The following is a 24242-nucleotide window of genomic DNA, read 5'->3' as shown; positions in this document are numbered from 1 at the left end:
AGCACACACACTGCCTATCCTGCACAGCTCACAGAAGCACACACACTGCCTGCCCTGCACAGCTCACAGAAGCGCACACTGCCTATCCTGCACAGCTCACAGAAGCACACACACTGCCTATCCTGCACAGCTCACAGAAGCACACACACTGCCTACCCTGCACAGCTCACAGAAGCACACACTGCCTACCCTGCACAGCTCACAGAAGCGCACACTGCCTACCCTGCACAGCTCACAGAAGCACACACTGCCTACCCTGCACAGCTCACAGAAGCGCACACACTGCCTGCCCTGCACAGCTCACAAAACGCACACACTGCCTACCCTGCACAGCTCACAGAAGCGCACACACTGCCTGCCCTGCACAGCTCACAGAAGCACACACTGCCTACCCTGCACAGCTCACAGAAGCACACACTGCCTACCCTGCACAGCTCACAGAAGCACACACACTGCCTACCCTGCACAGCTCACAGAAGCACACACTGCCTACCCTGCACAGCTCACAGAAGCGCACACACTGCCTACCCTGCACAGCTCACAGAAGCGCACACACTGCCTACCCTGCACAGCTCACAGAAGCACACACACTGCCTGCCCTGCACAGCTCACAGAAGCACACACACTGCCTACCCTGCACAGCTCACAGAAGCGCACACACTGCCTACCCTGCACAGCTCACAGAAGCACACACTGCCTACCCTGCACAGCTCACAGAAGCACACACTGCCTATCCTGCACAGCTCACAGAAGCACACACACTGCCTGCCCTGCACAGCTCACAGAAGCACACACTGCCTACCCTGCACAGCTCACAGAAGCACACACACTGCCTACCCTGCACAGCTCACAGAAGCGCACACACTGCCTACCCTGCACAGCTCACAGAAGCGCACACACTGCCTACCCTGCACAGCTCACAGAAGCATTTTCACGGGCTACGCACGACAGCTTGCTTTTCTGTCCTGTCGACTGTGCGTGTGACTAACACAATCGCGGGAATAGAAAGTGGCGATAAAAGTTCTGCCACCGTTTCCACGTAGCACATGCTCTCGCTCGCGCTCTCTCCGCACCGTTCGCCCACTCAACGCGAACGCCCTAACGAAGCCGGACAGCCACTGCGACAGAGAGGCCGGTCCCCTGTGTGTCGCAGTCAAATAGTTCCCCCCCCAGAGAGGAAGGCGGGGCTGGAAACGAACCCCCACCCCCACCCTCTGTGCCCCGTGCCCAGCCCCGTATGGGCCTTACCTTCCCCCCTCGTCCCGTGCGAAGAGGGGAGGGGAGACCCCTCGTCCTCCAGAGACAGTCTTTGAAACAAACTGCCTGCCATGTCCCGTCCTGTCCCGGTGTGGGGGGGGGGGCTGCTGCAGAGGACCCCAAATCCTCTACCCCTCTCCCTGGTCTCTCTCCGTGTACGTCTCTTTCTCTCTCCCTCTTTATTTCCAAATATGGATCTACGCCTCGCTGTGTGTGCTCCTCTCTTTATTCTTCTCCTCTAGAACCTCCTTCTCTTTCCTGTCTCCGTTCTCCCTTATGCCCCTGTCTTCTGTGTAAATTGCATGTTTTTATCTGCCTTGCTGTCTATACTGCTCCTCTTTCTGCTCCCCTGTATCTCTCTGCTAGATCTGCGCGTCAGTCTCTCCATCAGCTCCTCTCCCTTCTTTCAATCCCGTATATTAGTGTTTTGATCACTCTCTCCTTCCCTTTCTCTCCCCCCCTCCCTCTCTCGCTCTCCCACCCCTCCTCTATAGCATGGTCCTTCTCTCTCTCTCTCTCTCCCTCTCTGCTCTACAGCATGGTCCTTCTCTCTCTCCCTCTCTGCTCTACAGCATGGTCCCTCTCTCTCCCTCTCTCCTTCTCTCCCTCTCTGCTCTACAGCACGGTGTTGCTGTATGTCTCTGGGTGGTATGTCCGTCTCCCTCTCCCTCTCCTTTTCCCTGTCAGGACTGTGCGTAGCCTCTTGTGTCCAGGGTTGGGCTCAGTGGGCAGAACAGACAAGCGACGATGGCAACTGTGACAGAGCTGTGTGTGTGCGCGCGCGCGTGTGTGTGTGTGTGTTTGTTTGGGTGTGTGTGTGTGTTTCTGAGGCAGGTGGGAGTACCATGTGCTGGAGGAAGCGTGGAAAAGCAAAGCTGCGCTCTGCACCTGTCACCCACCCCCACAGCTCCCAGCTCCGCCCACTCCCAGTACCCAGCTGAGCCCCGCCCACTCACAGGACCCAGCGGAGTCCCGCCCACTCACCGTACCCAGCTGAGCCCCATCCACACACAGGACCCAGCGGAGCCCCGCCCACTCACCGTACCCAGCTGAGCCCCATCCACACACAACTCCCAGCGGAGCCCCGCCCACTCACCGTACCCAGCTGAGCCCCATCCACACACAGGACCCAGCGGAGCCCCGCCCACTCACCGTACCCAGCTGAGCCCCATCCACACACAACTCCCAGCGGAGCCCCGCCCACTCACCGTACCCAGCTGAGCCCCATCCACACACAACTCCCAGCGGAGCCCCGCCCACTCACCGTACCCAGCTGAGCCCCATCCACACACAGGACCCAGCGGAGCCCCGCCCACTCACCGTACCCAGCTGAGCCCCATCCACTTACACAATCTAGGTGGCCACACCCACTTCAGATTTCAGCTACAGATAGATTCCATAGGTTTTAAAAGCACGTCCCTAAACATCTACTCTCCAAATAGCAAGTGCGGCTAACCCAAACCCAAACAAGTCAACAGGGGGAGTGGCATAGACAAACATCTCATTAGAGCAGGACCTCACACCGCAGAAATCACAGGAAGTGACATCAGGTGAAACACACCTATACGACACAGCGGGGATGGGGTCACAGTGGCTCATCAGCGCATGTGTCCTGTACTCAGTGCATGTGGGTGGATGGTGCCGGGAGGGGTCGGGGGGGGGGTTGGCTCAGCTGATTAAAGCGTGATTCTCCATTGTGCCGCCCGCCCCTCTCAGCCCCCAGGGGGGCCGGCACTGGGACAGCAGAGTAATTAAAATCCAGGAGGCTGCCGCTCTGACGAGCGCCTCCCCCCCGACGCGGGCCCTCCTTCTCCGCGGCTTCACGTCGCCCGGCGTTACCGCGGCTTAATTAAAGACGCCGCGTCGAGACGGACGGGGACGCGCTGGCAGAGCGCAGCTTACAGACCATACGCCAGAACTGATGTCATTTCAGACCTCCGCAGGCCTGTCACTCTCAGACCGCTCTATCCACACTGTGCCTCAGTAACCCGGGTCTGTACCACAGTACCAGCACATGACCACTGGCCCTCCGCAGGTCTGTCACTCTCAGACCGCTCTATCCACACTGTGCCTCACTAACCCGGGTCTGTACCACAGTACCAGCACATGACCACTGGCCCTCCGCAGGTCTGTCACTAAGACCGCTCTATCCACACTGTGCCTCAGTAACCCGGGTCTGTACCACAGCACCAGCACACGACCACCGGCCCTCCGCAGGTCTGTCACTCTAAGACCGCTCTATCCACACTGTGCCTCAGTAACCCGGGTCTGTACCACAGCACCAGCACACGACCACCGGCCCTCCGCAGGTCTGTCACTCTATGACCGCTCTATCCACACTGTGCCTCAGTAACCCGGGTCTGTACCACAGCACCAGCACACGACCACCGGCCCTCCGCAGGTCTGTCACTCTATGACCGCTCTATCCACACTGTGCCTCAGTAACCCGGGTCTGTACCACAGCACCAGCACACGACCACCGGCCCTCCGCAGGTCTGTCACTCTATGACCGCTCTATCCACACTGTGCCTCAGTAACCCGGGTCTGTACCACAGTACCAGCACACGACCACCGGCCCTCCGCAGGCCTGTCACTCTCAGACCGCTCTATCCACACTGTGCCTCAGTAACCCGGGTCTCACAGCACCAGCACACGACCACCGGCCCTCCGCAGGCCTGTCACTCTCAGACCGCTCTATCCACACTGTGCCTCAGTAACCCGGGTCTGTACCACAGCACCAGCACACGACCACCGGCCCTCCGCAGGTCTGTCACTCTATGACCGCTCTATCCACACTGTGCCTCAGTAACCCGGGTCTGTACCACAGCACCAGCACACGACCACCGGCCCTCCGCAGGTCTGTCACTCTCAGACCGCTCTATCCACACTGTGCCTCACTAACCCGGGTCTCACAGCACCAGCACACGACCACCGGCTCTCCGCAGGTCTGTCACTCTCAGACCGCTCTATCCACACTGTGCCTCACTAACCCGGGTCTCACAGCACCAGCACACGACCACCGGCCCTCCGCAGGTCTGTCACTCTCAGACCGCTCTATCCACACTGTGCCTCAGTAACCCGGGTCTCACAGCACCAGCACACGACCGCCGGCAGTCCAGACTTTGAGGCCTTCTAGCGGACAACACCGAGGTTTGGGAGCACTGTGACAGCCCGACGTCCTTCTGTTCGCAGAGTCTGATTCCTTACAATATTCCTGACTGCCTTTCGTTCGTTTTGGGAAAAGACTTGAAGTGAAAGGACGACTATTAACGGAACAAAAGCCTCTTCGTTTACAAAAGGGCTTCGCGAAGAACCTCGGGAACTCTGGGATTGCGACGTTGCTCAGTTGACAGTAATTGCACGTTAAACAGACGTTAAATATTACATATTACCCCTTCGCTAAAAGCCCATTAACGCGTTAAAGCTGTTATTTGTCCACAGTCACCCGGTCAGGACACAGTGTGCGAGATAAGGAGGCGGCAGGCGATGTAAATTAAACGGGGCTGCCTGTTCCCCGACGGCGTGGAGGTGTGATAAACGATCTGTTGTTCCGAAAGATTTGGGCTGACCGCGGCTCGCAGGGGCCCGTGAAAATAAGAGGGGGGTTTAGGGCGAGACGCGGCGCCATCGATTCGCCCCGTTCCCCAGCGGGAGCGGCGTCGGGGGATTAGCCCCGCCCCGCCGACGAGCCGCCTAAATCCCCGGCCCCCGCCAACCCAGGCCTGAAACGCGGACGCCGCGAAACCCGCATCGCCCCGCTCCGCGCGAAGCCATCGACCGCCCGGCGGCCCTGGGCTTCTGAGCAGGGCGAACGCGCGCAGGACGAACGCGCGCGGGACAGCGGCAGAGGGACGCGAACAGCCCTGTGAACACCGCGCCCTGCAGCGCAGCCTTGGAGTCGTTTGTCGCAGCATAATAAAATAAAATGACAAAACAGACAGACATCTCTGCAGCAGGTAAAGCCAGGATTTGGACTAACGTGCGTCTCTGACACAGACTCACAAATAAAGTGGGGTTTTTTCCTCTTCAGTTTGGCAATTTCTTTGAGTTTATGTATTTTTTTATTTTTAAGGAGAGCAGGACCGTTGTCCCTCCTTTCTGCAGAGAGGAGAGCAGACGGGGTGCGAGACAGAGGGAGCGCAGCGGAGAGAGCGCCACATCGGGGATCAAACCCCCGCCCGCGTGGGCGGAACCTCAGATGGCCGGGAGCCTGCCGATTCGCCGGGAGTCATTTTGGCGCTCGATGATCTTGGCAAATTGTGTTCGCAGAAAAATAATAAACATTTACATTTATTTATTAATGAGTTCTTAGTACAAATGTTGATTGAATTCGAGCCTTTCATTTGTAAAATCTTAAATCGACCAATGCTAGCGATGCCTACCAAAGGGTTAACTTGTCCTGAAAAGGGGGGGGGGGGGGAACAGCACCTCTATGAACAAACTAAACAGAAATATCCTCCATCTGGGTAACACTGGGTTGTTTTACTGCAAATTGCCTTTTTGAGTGGCCCACCCCTGGCTTGTAAACAACTGCAGTAAAGTGACAGTCGACAGAAAAATAAAAGATGGACTGGGCTAGCAGATGTTCGCCACGGCCGCGGCGCCAGCGCTGGCTCCGGCCTGAGCACCACGCCGGAACCTTCTACCTGGGAGCAGGGGACGGCAGCCAGCGTTGACTCATTACGGGCGAACACGGCCCATTACCCCGGGCCAATTCAGCCCGGGCTCACGGGTTCAAATCATTCATCACCTCCCATTCACACCCCTCCTTACAGCCGCGGCTAATGCGCCGGGTCCAAACCACGTCTGAAGGTACTCATGAAAGGGGAGGCTCGGAGGACGGTAAAGACAGCCTGGGAACCATTAAAATGTTTCGGCCCGAAACAGCCCCGTGCCTGCCTGCTAACCCCGTGCCTGCCTGCTCGCTCCCCCGTCCTAACAGGAACCCGCGGTTCGGGGGGCGGCACCATCTCGCATTTGGCTAACGCGGTGTTGGTGCGCGGGACTGCAAATCGCACACGCGCGGTACATACTGCACGGCGCTGCACTTGTGCCATTCATCAGGGCGGTGGTTCGCACGCTGCAGACGGCAGCACGGTGGCGAACAGGCCTCACCTGAAGTGAACCCAAAAACCGGGCGGCACTACATCAGCCGACAGAGCGGCGAACGTTCAGAGACGGCGTTCAGTGCGGAAGTCAAGCGGAGGCACGCGGCGCGTACACGCTACGGCTGGACGCCCCATCGGTTCGGCTCTGAACAACGGCGGCGCGCAATTAAAGCACAGCTGAACGGCTCTGACTCGGAGCCCACAGAAACGACCGCAGATTTACTTCTCCTCTTTCTCTCCCGAGGCCTGCCTCTTTCTCTCCCTCTCTCTCCCCTCCTCCTCCTCCTCCCCCCGGCGTCCCCTGGCGCCGTTCCCGGGCCCCGAGGTACATTAAACTCTGCGGAATCCGGGGAGTAAATGAGACGACTGCTCTTAAATAATGGCGGAAAGCCTTGGACACACAGTCCCCCGGGACGGCGGTATTTATCGAGTGCTAGGTGTCGGTGGCCGTCTGGAGCGGGGGGACGGGAGGAGGAGGGGGCCATCCTGCCGCCTCTCTTTCTCTCTCTTCTCCTTCCTGCCTGTGTTTGTCTCAGACACTTCTCCCTATTGGCCCAATAACAGCCGTTTCCTCTCATGTGAGAGGAGGCCCGGGACCCAGGGCGAGGGTCCTGCCGTGTTCGCTGTTCCGCCGCGGGCCGGCCGCTGCGCCTGACCTGAGACGGACCCGCCGGGAGGGAGAGACCCGCCCCCCTCAGGGAGGGAGAGACCCGCCCCCCTCAGGGAGGGAGAGACCCGCCCCCCTCAGGGAGACGGCACAGGGCTGCTCGTCAGGGCTCGTTTGAAACCTTCACATCCTCCGAGGCGCCATCGCCTTCAAATCGCCCTCGCTGGACTCCCAGCACGTCCTCAGTTTCAGCCTTCTTCTACCCCAGTCCCCCCGGCCCCCCCGTCCCCCCGGCCCCCCAGTCCCCCCCCCACCCCGGTCTCCCAGCCTGGCTCCGTACGTAGGGACATCCTCACACCTCGCGTCTCAAGCCTGCGGCGTGAGCTCGGTGATAAATGCCACACCCCCGCTGCAGGGGCTCAATCTTTATTCGACGGCCTCGTTAAGGCCCGTCAGAGGAGCAGGGAAGGGCCCCTGCCGCTCGATGTCAAAATCTGCCCCGCCACGTCTTCACTCTTTACAGGCGGGGGGTCATGGGGAGACGGACCCTGTGGTTTCACTGTGGGGGGGGCGGGGGGGCATACAACTGCAACCCACTTACCAGGATCGGAGCCAGCAGACGCCACGGGCATGTTGAGATCCTGAGGCTCCAGAAATTAGTCCCAAAACTGCTTATGTCACCTGTGCAGGGAAAGAAAGGGGAAGAGCTGAAATTAACAGTAATAAACCACATAAGCTACACATTTCAACATGAGCTATACCAGTAGGGTTTTAATATAGACATTTGCTAAGCAGACAGAGGTGGTGGGGGGGGCAGGGATTAAAATGAATTGCGGTTCAACTGCGCATCAGACGGATTCCGCATCGCGTACAGCTTCCTGCGTTGTGGGTCTCCAACACGCACAGCCCAGTCAGGCTCCTTCACAGCCAAATCCCCTGCACCCTTCCACATGAGCCTCCCTGACACGAGAAGGCCCTGCTGAGCCCCTTCATCACTAACCCTTTAAAAGGCGTGGGGTCACAGGTCTGTGAATAGAATGTTCTTAACTGAACACTCTAATGCTGAAAAAACCTACTCTTCAAAGGGTTAACGGGGTTTTCTGCGCGGACCGTGATGGCGGAACATGAGCAGCACAACCCGCTGCTGCCCTCCTGACTTCAATTAAGACCAGAGGAAACCGAGCCCGGACAGCGGCCATGTTGGACCCTATGTCCATGCACAGATATGCCTGACGATCTCTGGAAAGACAGACAGCAGTTTTGGGAGCGGAAAGAGTAGCAGGAGGACGGGCCTGTGTAGAGCCCCATCTACCAGCAAAGCTTTCTGTGACGCTGCGGCGATGCTGGTCAGAGGGAAAGGCAGTTCTGTGAGGAGGCGAGGAGAGGAACGGAAGGCATTGGCGAGAGACGCAGTACGTTCAGAAGCAGGCTCAGCGCGACGGCCAATAGCGTCCACCGACAGTCTGTAACCCCGCCCACGCTTGGGTTCAAACCGTAAAACAGTGGATCCCAAACAATTTTGGGCAGGAGACACATTTAATGAGCAAGCACTTCGCACCCCCGATCTCATGCTGCTTCCTGCTGTGGTTGCACCGGACACAGCTTCCGCACGACAGCAGCTTTAATGGAAACGGCTTGCCTGCCTGAGACTTACAGAATAATCCATCCTCACAGGCGGTAGTCGATGCAGTTATTGCAGCTTGGAATCATCTGGCACGTGACACCTCATAAGATGTTAAGCTGATGAGCATAGCACATTCCATAGGAACTGCAGCTAACGTACGGCAGGTTTTTTATTATTTTTATTTTTATTTTTTTTACATCAGGGATAAAATTGTATACCAGGTTCAGTATACAGAAATACTGCCCAACTTAATAATAATAAGTTATATGTTTTAAGAAACAATATCATATTGAAATTGCTCATTTTCCATCTGTGTAAAATGTGTGACATAGTCAAGCCAATTACCTGTGCACACTATACTATAACCTGTAAAAAGAGCCTTAAGTGTTCTGAAAACACTTTTAGCACATGCAAAACCTTCCAGCACACACAAAACCAATATGACCAATGATTGGTCATGGTATGCGCTTTGCATCAATCATTGGTTGCGTTAGTAGTACTGCGTGTGCTAAACGTCTTAGCAAATCAGGCCCTGTGTGTTCAAAATCCCATGTGTGAAAGGGGAATGAGCTTACTTCAACCAGGTTTAGCAAAACAGGAACGGCTAACATTTCCACAGATTCCCAATAGTCATGCACACTGGCCAGGAAATACTGCTCAGGATATTTGTGGGGGGAAAAAAAGATCAAATTGCCTGAAATCCAATTTAAGAGAGCGGAGTGAAAATGAGAAACGCCAGAGGAGCACAGGTGGATGAAGCCAGCGTGAGCGTAGCCTATAAACCCCGATCCCCGGGCTCGTTAATGAGGCGAATTCAGGAGCGCGGCCCGCTGCAGCGTGCTAGCTGCTAGCTGTAACCGGAGTTCGCTACGCAGCTGTAGGCGCTGTTATGGCAACAGCCCAGCGGGGGACTCGGCCCCGCCTCCCCGGAGGACTGCTCCTGCTAACTGGCCTCCAGCACTCCTGTTTCTTTCTTATTCGCTCCTTCAGACCAGATGATGCTCCACCCCTCTGCTCTTGAGCTCCTTTTCAACTTCATCTCTCCCACAGTAATGGGACCAGTGTTTGCCACTGGAGGGGGGGGGTGGAGAGTGAGAGACAGAGAGACAGTGTGTGTGTGAGAGAGAGAGAGAGAGAGAGAGAGAGCTGTACCTTACAAGCTTTAGCAATACAAATGTACAAATTTGTCATGCCAATAAAGCGAATTGAATTGAACTGAACTGAATTGAGAGAGAGAGAGAGAGAGAGACAGAGAGAGAGAGAGAGAGACAGCAGCAGAGAGAGAGAGAGAGAGACAGCAGCAGAGAGAGAGAGAGAGAGAGACAGAAGAGAGAGAGAGAGAGAGAGAGAGACAGAAGCAGAGAGAGAGAGAGAGAGAGAGAGACAGAAGCAGAGAGAGAGAGAGAGAGAGAGAGAGAGAGAGATTGAAAGCAACACTTGCTGAAGTCCCAGTGCTTCTAGCCTACTTTCCATTGTTATTTCAGCGTAAACATATTAACTTTGTTTCTTTTTTAATGATTATTTTTTGTTGTTTGCTAATGCACTGGCTGTTTTAGCCCACCATTACAACGCCTGATTTAACTATTCAACTAATCGTGGTCTTCCATCGAGACCTTGATAAGTAGAATCAGGTGTCTTAGTGCCTGTACCCCCACTGGCCCTTTCAGGATAGGACTGGACACCCCTGATGTACAGCTTGGTTCTGTAAGGCCATCGGTGCATGATCTGCTTTCTTTCTTCTTTTCTGTGGCCCAAAGTCAGTGTGATTGAATCTATTTTTTAAAGCTTAAATAGGCCGAAGTCATACACCTTCGGTTCCATCAGCTCAAGGTCCTTTTCATCAGGAGCTTGACTGAACAAGCCTCTCGGTCTCACCTGCAACAAACTGAAAGCGAGAAACCTGATCGTTTTATTTCTTTATAAATTATGCGCCCGGTTATTTTATTTCTTATAAATGCGGCTGACCCAACAAAGAGCTGATGAACCGTACGCCAGACCTGATGTGACCATAGGTTCCCTTTTCTTACTGCGTGAACAAAATATTTCTTTTGATGCAACACATCAAATGATCTCAGCTTTCACCCTGCCTCGGCTCAACGGTAACAGCTCCGATCACACACTGCACTCAACCCCACTTCCTGTCTGCTGAAACGAAGTGCAGTATGCCTGGGTCAGACAGACCAGTCATTACGAAACATGCATCTCAACAGGCTGACAAACATACGCACTGCACGCTCAGGTTGAGCCTGGTCCCAGTACACGCCCCCCCCCCCCAGAAACTGCTCTGCCAGGAGACCTGTGTGTGGGTGCAGTGAGACACGTCACCCTTATCAGTGGCGAAGCAGCACTCTGTTCTGCGACGGAGAGTGAGGTCATTTGATTGGCTTACACACTCTGGTGACTGACAGCACCAGGCAGCTCGGGCTCCATTATGAGGTCCACAAAGCCTTGCCACTGCCGCTGCTGGGCATGACATCAGAGCAAGGGGCGGGGCCCTGCAGCGCTGCTGTACCTGTGGGGGCCGAGGTTAGGCGCGCGACCACACGGAGAGTTACCGTGTGTGACCGCACATTCCACACGTTCCCGACCGTGACGGGCCGTGGCCGCTCGGAACGAGTGGGGGGGGGGAAGCGTTTCAGAGCGCCAGCGAATCGCTCCGGGGGGCACCGCTTAACAAGCTCAGAAAGCACACAAGCGACCTCCAGGCCTGCTCAGACAGCCGCTCAGCCGCGGTAAACACACAGCTAGCATCCCGCTATCACAGCCCTGCCGGGGAGGTCTGCCTACCGTAGCGGGATTCCAAAAGCTGGGTCGGCACACGTTGCACAAACGCAAACGTTTCGCACACTGTTACTTCTGAAAAACAGAAACAAACAAAAGGACAGCCCTGGTTTTGGTTTTGAATGCCACACTAATTTAATATTGACTATTCATTGTATAACAATAATACAATTCTCAAAATTAAAGTCCGAGTTTGAAAGTAGTCCGAAAATAGACAAGAGAGAGGTGGAAGAGCAGAAACAGAAGGCAGGAACAGGGAGAGAAAAGGAGAGAGGGAGTGAGGGAGAGCAAGGAGAGGGCATTGAGAGTTGCAAACTCTTGGTTGCCATGGCAATGCTTGATGATGCAAATGGAGTTGGGGGGGCGGGGAGGGGAGGGCGAAAACGCATCTCCTCCCCTCGCCCCAATACACACACACACACACACACCCACACATGCACACACGCACACACGCACACCACCATCTCCTGATCAGAAGAATAAAAGGAAGAATAGGCTGTTGCTGATGGTACCACTACTAAAGTAAGTGGAAAGAACAGCAGGAGGGGGCAGGGGAGGAGGGATTTCTCTGTTCTCATTGTCAGTTATGAGAAGAGAGAAACAAAGCAGGAACGCTCAAAACCACTGAAGGGGCCAATGGGGTTCAGACACAATAACCTGGAGATGGGGGCTGGGAGTGTGCCCCCTCCCCCCCCCCTCTCCGACTGGGGCCATCTGCTGACAGGGCCCTGCATCACGTTTTACACTTTATAAGCACTTCTGACTGGAGAACAACCTGGACTGCGTGCCTCCACAACCATAGATCTCCACTCCTTGCCCATCAACACCACAGCTCTTACTCCTGGCTTTTCAGCCCTGTCAACCCCGTCTCAACGACCGTGTGGAACATGTTGACCGTGGGCCATGTTGAGAATGACCAAAGCAGTGTAGGCCAACGACCACCTGACCCCGAAACAGCAACTAACGTGGCTGACAGCTGCTGATCAGCCACTCCACCGGCCTTCTGCAACGACAAGTGAGACGGGACGGGGTCAATGGGAACGGCAGCTCCTCGGCAGATTTTCTGAAGGACCTCGGCGTAAAAGGAGGCCTATGTTAAACCCAGGTGAATGGAGGAGGAAAGGCACAGAGCCCGGTCCTTTTAAAGGGATCACATTCATGTGCCTTTCACACAGAGCGTCTTAAACCAGCTGAGTACAAAGCAGTGTTCCATTCCACCAGCTCATTCTGATGCTCATCTACAGGGGTCCACACTTCTTACTGTTCTCCTCGCCTGGAAGCACGGCCCGATGTCGTGAGAATGAGCCAGACATACACACAGAGCCCCTGGATCAAGCCGCTCACTGGCTAAGCTTATTGTGTTGCTCTATTGTAATGGAAGAGGGGGCGTTTCCACGGCTGAAAGCCTCACATCATGGCATTTTCATATTCACGACTGAGACAGAATGAAGTAAGCACACCCACCAGAGCAGGGCTGCCCAAACCAGTTCCAGAAGGTCTGCTGTCCAGTGAGGTTTTCACTCCAACCTTAACAAAGCACTCCTCATTCAACAGCTAGAGATCTCACTGAGCTGCTAATTAGTAGAATCAGGTGGGCCAAATTAGGGTTGAAATGAAAACCTACAGGGCGGTAGATCTCCAGGAAAAGGGTTGGGCATCTAAGGAGACCACAGATTCCGCAAGGGTGCTGGGGCCCCCCCACCCCTTTGGATGGAAACGGCCAAACCCGTTCGCTCTTGAAAGACTTTGCTATCACAGGACATGTTTGTTTGAAGGAGAAAGTGACATTCGTATGAGGTAGCCTATGCCAACTGGTTTCATTAGCAGTTCAAAGCACTGAAGAGGGGGACTCTGACTGATATTACAACATAGGATGTTCTGGGATGGTGGGGCCCAATGTGAGATCTTTGCATGGCACCCAAAACCCCTGGTGGTGCCCCTGCACTCTCACGCACACTCACACGCAGACGCAGACGCAGACGCACACACAAACCCGCTGGACAGGAAGCGCAGCGGTGACTGTAATGGCAGGCTGACAGGCAGGGCTGCACAGGGTGGCTGCTAAACCCTGTGGCCTTTGCCTGAAGTGGGATTTAATTATGGAAATGGGTCCAAAGCTGTAACCCGATAGACTCACCCAGCACGTTAGCAAGCCAGCGGGACTTTCCTCACCCGGGCCTTTCACAGCGCTCACACGTTCACACACACACACTCACACACTCACTCACACACACACTCACACACACACTCACACACACACACACACACACACACACACACACACACTCTCTCACACACACACACACACACACACACACACACACACACACACACACACACTCTCACACACACACACACACACCGGACCCACCGGTCCACCCCAAAGCTCTAAAGCCCATCCGTGTTTGCGCTGGGAAATGAGATCGCTTGTTAAAAGTTCACCGCAGGAGCACGGCAGCCGGAGTCAAAACCCACAGCCAAGCTACGGCTAAAGCCACGCCAGAGCGCACACTCCAGAGCGCACACTCCAGAGCGCACACCGCAGAGCGCATACTCCAGAGCGCACACCGCAGAGCGCACACTCCAGAGCGCACACTCCAGCTCGCCCGCAAGCCTCCAGTCTTCCCATGTTCCATTGCATTACATCCGACACGGGAATGCTCTTAGCCACAGCACCTTACAGAACAGGATAGGTCACATGACTGGATAGCAGCAGGTCAGCTGTAAGCCAGCAAACAGAAAAGGGGCAGCTGCTGATTGGTGGTGGCTGAGATGAATATGCATTTAAATGTAACGCTGTGGAAATTCAGAAGGGCTGCGTTTTCTCGTTAGATGTGTACACTCATTTCAGTGGACTAACCAATCACCTCCCGTTACATTATTACATCATCAATCCAGCTCCACCCACACGGGCAAAAGTGCTACACCCATCTACACTTCCACTGAAAGAGGACGGTCTTTCCTGCAAAGACGGCCAGTCGCCTACAGACACCTGAAAGTGTGTGATGTCATTAACAACCCATAATAAAAGCCAGAGGGAGCACGTACTGCAAAGTGACCTTTTTCCCGTCTTAACAGGCAATCCAACTCGAGGGTCCGCAGAACGGCTACTCTCATAAAAATACTATTTATCACCCCCGCGTTGTGGGCAGTTATGGTTCAGGGAGAAGCAGAATCGTGTCCAAGAGTCCACAGTCGTATTTAGCCGTCATAACTGTCTCTGATAGCCATACCGAATGGGAAAAACCAATACACGCAGCAGCCAGCTGTTATCACCACCCTGTAAGTCCGAAAACCAAACCTCCTAACAACAGCAGTCCCTGCTTAATTAAAATCCAGACGCTAGCGAATCTGCAATTAACACCCTGACACAGCGGAAGAATTAATCAATTACCCAAAGCCACACTGCTGAAGACAGGAGGGGGCTATTCCACGGGGTGCAGTCGGCAGAACATGGCCTCCATATTTTAGATAAATACCTCGGGAGTGGGATATCTTCAGGCTTCCAAATCCAAAAAGGCTGATTTAAAAAGCTGTTACCTGAGAACAGAAACCTCACCTCCAGTTAACATGTCCGCAGGCATTAGAAACACATGTACAAAGTAGGCATATCTTTCATCTCAGAGAGGATATTAAAAGTGGCTATAAATTCTCGTTCAAACATCATTCACTCAAAACTGCCCAAAACATATTTACATGGAGCGAGATAGAACTATCCCCACATGGTGATCATGCTGAACTTGAACCACAAGACGCAGACAGAAGAAAGATGTAAGTAAGAGTCCAACAGCACCAGTGAGGCGAAAACCACATCAGGGAGGGGAGGGGGGAACATCCATTCTAAACCCCCCCCCCCCCCCCTCCACTCCTGAAACTACACCGTGGTTAAAACAGTGGCTGCCTCAAGCGCAGCCTTTCAGAAGCAGACCCTGTGCGCTCACACAGGTGAAGTCTGTCAGGTTCCACTAACGCAACGGTGCCCGGCGCTGCCCTACAGCCCAGCTTTCTGTACCGCGACACGCTGGAACCCCGCGGCTAGGCCGAGCGCTCGCCTTCCAGAGCACAGAGCGCACGCGCACACAGAGCGCACGCACACACACACACACGCACACACACATACACAGAGCGCACACACACACACACACACGCACACACACATACACAGAGCGCACACACACACACACACACGCACACACACATACACAGAGCGCACGCACACACACACACACACACGCACACACACATACACAGAGCGCACACACACACACACACACACACACACACAGAGCACACGCGCACACACACACACACACAGAGCGCACACACACACACACACACACACACACAGAGCGCACGCGCAAACACACACGCACACACACAGAGCGCACACACAGAGCCCACACACACACAGCGACACACACAGCGCACACGCACACACACACATACAGAGGGCACGCGTACATACACACACACACACCGCACGCGCGCACACACACAGAGCGCACACACACACACACACACACAGAGCGCACGCGCACACGTACACACACCGCCGCCGCGGATACACGCGCGCAGCTGCGCCAGCTCGGCGACGTCATCCCCGGTTCAAAGGGGGACTCGGCTGTGCCCCAGAAAACACCGCCAGCTCCGTCTCGCTTTCCTCCCGGATCTCCATGGCAACCAGCGAGAACGCTCAAAGACGTAATCACCCCCCCCCCGCTTTGCTTGCGCGTGTGCGTGCCAGTGGGCGTGTGCGTATGCGTGTGCGTGCCAGTGGGCATGTGTGTGTGCGTGTGCGTGCCAGTGGGCATGTGCGTGCGCGAGTGTGTGTGTGTGCCAGTGTGCGTGTGCGTGCGCGAGTGGGCGTCTCTGACAACATGCAGCGTACTTCACAAGCATACGGCGTAACGCCCGTATTGGCCAAACGCGCCGCAGGAGGCCGGAGTGCAGACTCTAATCCGTATCACATGACATCAAGGAAACAGCGGAACTGGAGGACTGGCCTAAACAGTGGCTTAAGGGCCAAATTAGCCGCTCATAATGAAAGCCTTCAGTCTGTTCCCAAAATAAACTCCTGGACTCCAGAGGCCAATTAACCTCTCCCTCTCAGCCACCCCTGACAGCTGTTATACGTGCCCATTCGCTTAAAGTCCCTCTCTTTCCGTGACTTTCATCTGCACGGAAAACAAAGAGCTCGCTGGAAAACCACAGACCGTCTCAGACACGAAACAGCAGCAATTCCACTGCAGGTTCTTCCTTTTTTTCCGTTTTACTGACGTCGGCATTCCCCGCCCACCCCCCCCAACTTAGACTTCTAAACAAATTCAAGTGCTAACTTACTTCTTTTGACAAAAGGGTGTTTTTCTACTCTCGTTCAGGTGATAGATGAACTTGAAAACTGCTCGCGAACAACAGGCATTTGCATTTAAATCGGGATTTGAGAACAGACCTTGATTTAACGCAGGTTTCAGTGGTAACGGAACAGAAGGTATGCTCTTTCTCTGACGATCTCGGGCGACAGTAATTTTGTCTTTTAAAAGTGACGCAGTCGATTACAGACACAGGCTACATTCACGCACCGCACCGGTACCTGCCACGACATTCTCCCAGGGAGCTGCAGAAACAAAATCACCCACCATGGTTACAAACCTTCCGATTAGTTCCACACGGATTCATGCAAAACTAATCAATCTGCAGCTGAATACTCTCGAAAGTCTGGGAGCACAGTGTTCCAGATTTAGAAACCAAATCTAATGTGTTTAAATCCTTTTCTACGCCCCGACTGAAGTTCATATCTGTTTGAATTAGCTAACAGCCTCAGAATATCACAGAGAAAGATAAGGACGGATCATCATAGACAGACGTATATAAATAGATCTATCGACATATAAATGCTGTCTATTATAGATATACAGATACACATACATACAAAAAATTGTGTGTATATATATATATATATATATATACATATACACATATTTAACCCTTTCATTCCCCAGCGGCCGTGCGCAGAGGAGCATGTGCATCCTTTAAAAGGCACGCCGGCAGATGCAGCTTCATTTCACCCCACGGCTGGCCTGCATTGCGGTCCGCATCTGGAGCCGACAGACCAAAGACAAACCAATCAAACCAGGCCTTCTTGCATGGTGAGATACGGAAAAACCCTGCCAACTGCACCCCACCACCAAAAAAATTATTCATGAGTCTCCAGCCACAGTACGCACTGACATGGTCAGGACTCAGTTCTAGACTGTGAATCACCGTAGGAACCAGTGTTTTAACCGAACGTGCTGTCCAAGAGCACGCCGCTGAGCTCAAAGCAGCAGGAACATCACATTTCTGAAGATAAAAATCCCAATTGACTCCCGGTTTTCTGTCTCGCATACAAACACAGTGGATATGAGAACTTGGTTAATTAGTAACACAGAATGCATCTAGACTTCTTTCCACACGATGCACATTATGTTTGAACAGCACTGCTGTGAAAAAAACAAAAAACAGTTTCCACAGTGCTGTGTGATAAACGTTTCAAGGGGACTCCTGACCAATTCACTCAAGAATGTGCATCAACAAGGTGCACGAAAGCAATCGCTGTTAGCACTGCAGACACCCAGGTAAGACTGTCCACACACTGCACCGTGCATTCAGCAAGCATACAGATTTCTTAATATCACATCATGAATAGTAATACAATTTGAGGCGTTTGGGATATTTATTAAATAGCTTCAAGTGCCTGTGCAACCCCAAGCAGGAAATGCAGACACTCTGAGAATGCCCTGTAGCCTGACGTCGGCTGCCTTTCATGAGCTCGCGATGGAAACAGACCCTCAGGGGAGTTCCACTAGTAAACAGCGGCGCACTCAAGGAGCGAAAGGGGAAAGAGCTAGCGATGCCTTCGCAAGCAGACACAGCCACAGGCCTGGGCTAGGCATGGATGTCTCGCGCCCGCCCAAACTGTGGAACTCCTCCAAGCAACGGCGTGGGACAGGGTGCATCGTGGGATTTTTTCCCCTCTTTGATCAATGCTTCTTCCTGCTCGGGGAGAAACAGCCCTGCCCACAGCGAATTCGTCTGGGTCGTGGTCTGAAACCTGGCTGGCGGTTGCCAAGGCGACCCCCCCCCCCCCACCCACCCCCTTTAACAGCCGCCGTGCGTTGCGCATAGCACTGCGGGTTGGGGTGGGGCGGGGGAGGGGCGTGGCGGGGAGGCAGGACCACCTCTGCGGCTACAGAGCACGCTCCGCTGGCAATTAATCTCCACACAGCCCAAAAAGGAGGGGGGGGGGGGGGGGGGGGGGAGGGAAGGGCAACAGGGGCCCATCTCTGCAGCCCACGGCAACAGCCAATTAGAGCACCCGCAGATGTGCAGTAATTACTCCTAAGATGTAGAGAAACAGCAGGGCGTGGCATGTGGGGGTGGGGGGGTGGGGAGCACAGTCAGCATCACAGACAATCGTGCTGCTCTTTGTTCCCCCTCAGGGACGGCCAGGATATAAAACCGCCAAAAAAAAAAAAAAAAAAAAAAGAAACTTGGAACTTGGAACCTGACAGGAACCAGTTAACAATAACTGTGATTAATCCCTCAGACCGGGCCAATATGGCAGACCTGCCCTGAGACATCAAACTGGCGTAAACAGCACTCCTCTGCCTACACCACACAGCAGGGAACACTCCTCTAAAATTCACCCCCTGTGCTACAGCTTCCTGTCTAATGATACGGATGCCTTACTTAAATTAGATCTAATTGCTGCAGTTTTACAATTTTTATATTTTACCCCTGTAATTCTGCGTCAGGTTGTCATACAACAGACAGCTGTGGAGCGTTTATGTTGGACGTGGGGATTTAAAATGTTCGTTTTGAGTACCTAGTCTGCCTCATCACTGCTTGATTGTGACTGTACATGCATTCCTTTCTGTTATAACAGGCAAACACCAAGGGAGAATGTATAAGTTGGTTCTCTTATCGCTTGTTTACTGCTATCTTGCAACTTACAACTTATATACGAGCTGCCACATAGTACCAGTTGCCATGGATAAAGTCTTTTACCTGCTTCGGAATCGATAGATAATAAAAACAGCACTTCCAGACTGAACTTTGGCAGTGTTCAGGTTTCCAGAATCAATAACAGGAAATGCCACAATGCTGCTCAATTTTGTCTAGCTACGAAGGCCCGACAGAGCGGCTTGGCGTCATTAAGCATGTTCTGCAGCTCTCTCTCCTCCCTTTTCCCTTCTGAACGCAGCTGAATCACCGCTGCGCTGTGAGGTGGCTAACGCTAATCAGCTCCACACTGGACAGAGCGCGAGCGGGCCGTCGTGACTGAAACACGAAACGAGCGAGAGGCCGAACGCCAGCGGACTCGTCTTAAATAAGCAGCGCCAAACCGCTGCAGCTCTCTCCTTTTCCATCGCGCTTGTAATGGTCTTTGACAAAGCAACGTTAGGAACATTACAAAAAAAATGCACTGAAACTCGTGAAGCTCGTTTTCTTAGGCTGCCGTTTCTCTGCCAAAGCTTTTATTTTTTGGAAGAGGAGGGATTTTATCCAAACCGCCAGAGAAGCAGGGCCTACACAGCTGCTCTTCTTGGATCTGCACAGCCAGGTCCTTTGATCTCAGCTCCGAGTGCAGCTGTCAGATGCTCAAAAAGTTGTAGCGCAAACGGAAGTTTGTTTGTGTGTGTGTGTGTGTGTGTGTGTATGCGTGTGTAGACCGTCCGCATGGGGGTAGATGGATGGGGTTGCGACTCAAGGGAAAGACAGAAAACCAGTGATTTTAGTCCCAAACAAACTCCTTGAAGAGTACGATTCAGCAGGGGCCTATAAGCTCTCAGTAAGCATAGAAGCTAACTGTTAGCATTGCTTCTTAAAGTTTGCCTATTCACCCATTCACAAACGCAATTTTCCAAGAGACGTTTGGTCGCGGCTCAGTGGGTCCGCAGCTGTATCGCACCTGGGATTTGAACACATAGCCATGTGTGGCACAGTCCATTGCCGTGATCTAACCAAGGAGCGATACATACATAGCCTACTAGTTAATACAGTGCTCATGAATGCCATTGTAGGAGAAGGTCCTACTTAATAATTTCCTCATAGGTGGTATTTTTGGGGTCCCTGATGTGTCTGTTTAAAAGCAGTGAGGAGGGACCCTCTCCTCCCTGGTGTGGATACGGAGGCCGGGCCCCTGACCGTATCACACGCCTCCCTGCCTCCATCTGCTCCCCTGCTCATTTAGCGGAGCTCAGAGAGAGACAGGCTCCACCGGCACTTTCAAACCCCCCCCCCCCCCCCCAATTCTGCGTCACCAAAAGCCCTCAGCAACCACCCGCTCCCCACTCTTCAGCGCGACCGCCTCTTACCGCACGTCCAGCCGCGGTCCCGCGCGCCCACATACGCGCGTGCGTCCGAAAGGGACGGCAGGCAGCCGGTCTCGCTTTCAAATCAGTGGCGATCTGACAACGGACTGAAAACTGGGAGAATACAATCAGAGCCACGAGGTCGTTTTCAAGTGCGTACATTTCACTGGCATCATAGGCTAGCGTGCAGTAAAGGCAAGTGGATGTGCTGTATGTGGGAGGGCCTGGGGGGGGGGGGGGAGTTTAAAATGGTCCTTATCCTGGAAAGCTGTCGGCTCATCACACACACACTCCGCCACTGACGTCACAGAAAGGACATACTACGGCACAGGAGTGTGGAGACGTACATGTGTTTGTACATGTGAGGGGAAAATACATGCGGAGCAGGAAAATAAATAGAAAGGCAGGCAGGCAGGCAGGCAGGCAGAGAGAGAGAGAGAGAGAGAGTCTATAACAGTAGTATACAAAGCATGGCTGGCAAATGACCTATGAGTATAAAAGATAAATACTGTGGTACGCATGACATGCAGTCTGTTAAAACTCTAGCCAAACATAAGGCCTTGCAGATTAAGAGTCAAGAAAACTACCCAAGAAATACAGTAATATAAAATTATTCAGGGTGACTGATTTACAAAGGATTCTCTGAACCATTTTAATCATTTACTCAAGTCTCTGACTTGATACACCGGTCTACGAAAATGAACATGAAACAAAAAGGTACCATTATCAAAAGGCAGCTTTCAAAGACCGCGATGTTTTTGTATTTTAATTAAACCCATCGTATAAACCCTGTTAACACGGCCAGGAACTTGCTGTCAGGTGACACGACGTGCGCCCTGTACAAGGGGCCGCACAGCCTTGACGCGTTGCTATGCTACCGGAGATAGGCTACAGTAGGACAATAAAACATAAAGGGGAAATTGTAACAGCACTACGTAAAGGATTAGGACCTGAGGTGAACCAGACGCCCGCTACCCCAGTGGGAAGAGGTTGTGGTTGTAGCCTAATGATGCCCGTCTCAAATCAGTCTTTCACTGAAAGGTCACCAAGGCCGTTCCTCCCCTATGACCTCCTGCCAATCACCACCTGCCACCGTACGTCAGCATGTGATACATTTGTGTACATCGATTCCTTCATTAACAGTATAACAATTCAACGGTACCTTAAAGCATCTTACTCCAAAGCAAGGAAAATTAGATTTTACACACTACTATTATATACAGGCTGTTACATCACAGTTCAAATCTCCGTGTGTACACGCTGGCCTTTGTGTGTGTCTTCTCGTTGTAAGCTACTACCGTATTGCACTGATATGCTTTCTTCCAAAAGAAATCTGCTGCAACAGCATTGACTGCTATCAAGTGAAATAAATGACAAGAAATGGCACAGGCCTACAGTAAATAATGAATTAACGAAATATAAAAAATAATACCACAGGATAAAATAATAGGATAACATGAAAGTTTGCTTTGATGACCATTAAATCGAGTCGGCTATACGATTTACCACATGCTCACAGGCACTCTACAGAAACGCTCAACAAGCTTGACGCTTCCGTTGTTTGCAGCCAGCACGATGGAAATTCGACATAAATAACGACATCGTTTGTCTACATTTTGTCTAAATTAAATACAGGTTATGCTGTGTGCTGAACACCGCACTATTAATTAACGCAAATTTAGATTCCCACGTTCTCTAAAGACAGCCAAGATCACAAACCGTAGGAAAGCACCCACAATAACGTTATCGTCAGGAACACAATGCTACACAGCAGCCTCGGGAGCGTCTAACGCACAATGGATAAAACACATAGGAATTAAAATGTATGGCAGAAATTAGCCGTAGAACCGCAGTTCCAGACATAATAAGGCATTTGGCATCAGATATAGGCCTATTTAAAACACAGATGCTGCCAAAAGTACCAACCTGCTCTATCGCGTGGTCCAGTCGTTGTCTCGGTTAAATTGGAGGTCTCTACCGCTGCTGAAATGTCAAATCACTGTCCGTTCAATGCGGATATTTAAAAGGGCAACACACCACACATTTTGATGCGGACCCCACTTAATACAAATGACTCTAGAATCTCAAGCTTTGCGTGTCTTCACGCTTTAAAGAAAGTGTCGTAGTAAATCAACAAATAAAACAAACTATTTAAATACGAATAGGTTATCAAGGTAGAACCGCGTCCTTTTCTGCGGTAGGAATGCATCCACTGAAACGAAGTAAGGAAGAAACGGATTACAGTCGCTGGAGTAAATATCTGAGGTTACAAACCATAAGTCTTGAGTTCTACTACATCAGGTCATCAAAAATCTATATGACGACGAGCCCATAAATTGTTCCGAAGTAGCCATGTCCTACCAATATCCCACCTGCGACTAGCTGCAGTTATGGATTACGTAAGCATCTTAACGTTAAGCATATCAAGCTTTGATTTTCCCAAGAAGAAATTGAACATAATCTGATAAGCATCATATATTTTAACTAAATCCACCCCAACATCGGATAGGCTAATCTGCAATATTCATAACAACGATTATTCACAAGCCTAAATGTTGATGTTTATTTTCTATCCCTGCCAACCAAATAGTTACCAGCTTGCTTTTGTCATTTTCGCCCATTGTCATAGACATACTTGACCAAATTTGCTCCTCAAAATACAAAATGTCTAATTATTCTCTAATATAGCATGATAATTCACTAAATCAATTGGCTTGAATGTTTTGTACGTCGGACTGCAAAACTTTGTAACACGATCCACACAATCGGGGCGGTTAGTCTAACTACAAGACAAGTATGTTGTTGAATTGTGAATCTACGTATAATCAAATGGTTTGTCCTACGTCTAAATGTGATGTCTATTTGGCCGTAGAGACGTCTATATCAAAATCTGACGTTGAGATATCACACGAATGCTGTTGTCACGTCTTGATATCACCGCGCTGGAAAGAAGTGTGCTAAACACAAACACATTGGACAGAAGCGTGAAATGTGGATATTTACTGAGCTCTAGCGACAACTAAAGTATTTATTTATGCTACCACAAAGACTAGAAGCTACAACAACAAACAACAGAAGAGTTATGTCCTTTATAGCAAACAAGAAAACAGCAAGTTTGGCTACTAATAGTAATAATTAGCACAGCAGCATCTCGTGACGCAGTTAAACTCAGACCTGCATTAGAAGACCCTTGCTGTCAGATTAGAAATGTTCCTTATTGACCGTACAGAACGGTATTCATAGTTCACTTTTACAATCACAGCGTGCACGGAGTTGAATGTCTACTTGTATATGGGGCAGTGAATTAGAATTCATATATAATGGGCATACTTGATGGCAGACGAGGCTAATGCAGTCTTTGTGTTGAAATCTGTTCTTGCAAATCAATCTATTGGCATAATACCCGTATTTATCTTGAAAAAAATTGTTACAAAAAGTATGTGCATCCCTGAATCCATTGACAGCACTGCCACCTGCTGGTTATATATTAGTAATACATTTTAATACTAGGT

At 52.0% G+C, this 24242-nt stretch overlaps 1 protein-coding gene across 2 annotated transcripts in view; it reads right to left on the bottom strand.

Annotated features, from left to right (window-relative positions):
• Positions 1-23027, bottom strand: part of mpp2a (MAGUK p55 scaffold protein 2a) — a 52571-nt gene extending 29544 nt beyond the window's left edge. Inside the window, exons 1-2 of one of the 2 annotated variants that reach the window (XM_064316372.1) lie at positions 22657-23027; positions 7574-7653 (exon numbers count right to left, since the gene is read on the bottom strand). In XM_064316372.1, coding sequence (XP_064172442.1) covers positions 7574-7604 — 31 coding nt within the window. In that variant the 5' untranslated portion in view covers positions 7605-7653; positions 22657-23027. Of the gene's footprint in view, positions 1-1248; positions 1365-7573; positions 7654-22656 lie in introns of those variants that run through there. The other variant, XM_064316371.1, reaches the window with a different exon arrangement.
• Between the last annotated feature and the right edge of the window lie 1215 nt (positions 23028-24242).

The sequence above is a fragment of the Anguilla rostrata genome, chromosome 17 (assembly GCF_018555375.3).
Source record: "Anguilla rostrata isolate EN2019 chromosome 17, ASM1855537v3, whole genome shotgun sequence".
Classification (NCBI taxonomy): domain Eukaryota; kingdom Metazoa; phylum Chordata; class Actinopteri; order Anguilliformes; family Anguillidae; genus Anguilla; species Anguilla rostrata.
Note: the sequence above shows the minus strand (reverse complement) of the source record. Positions and strands in the feature narration are given on the sequence as shown.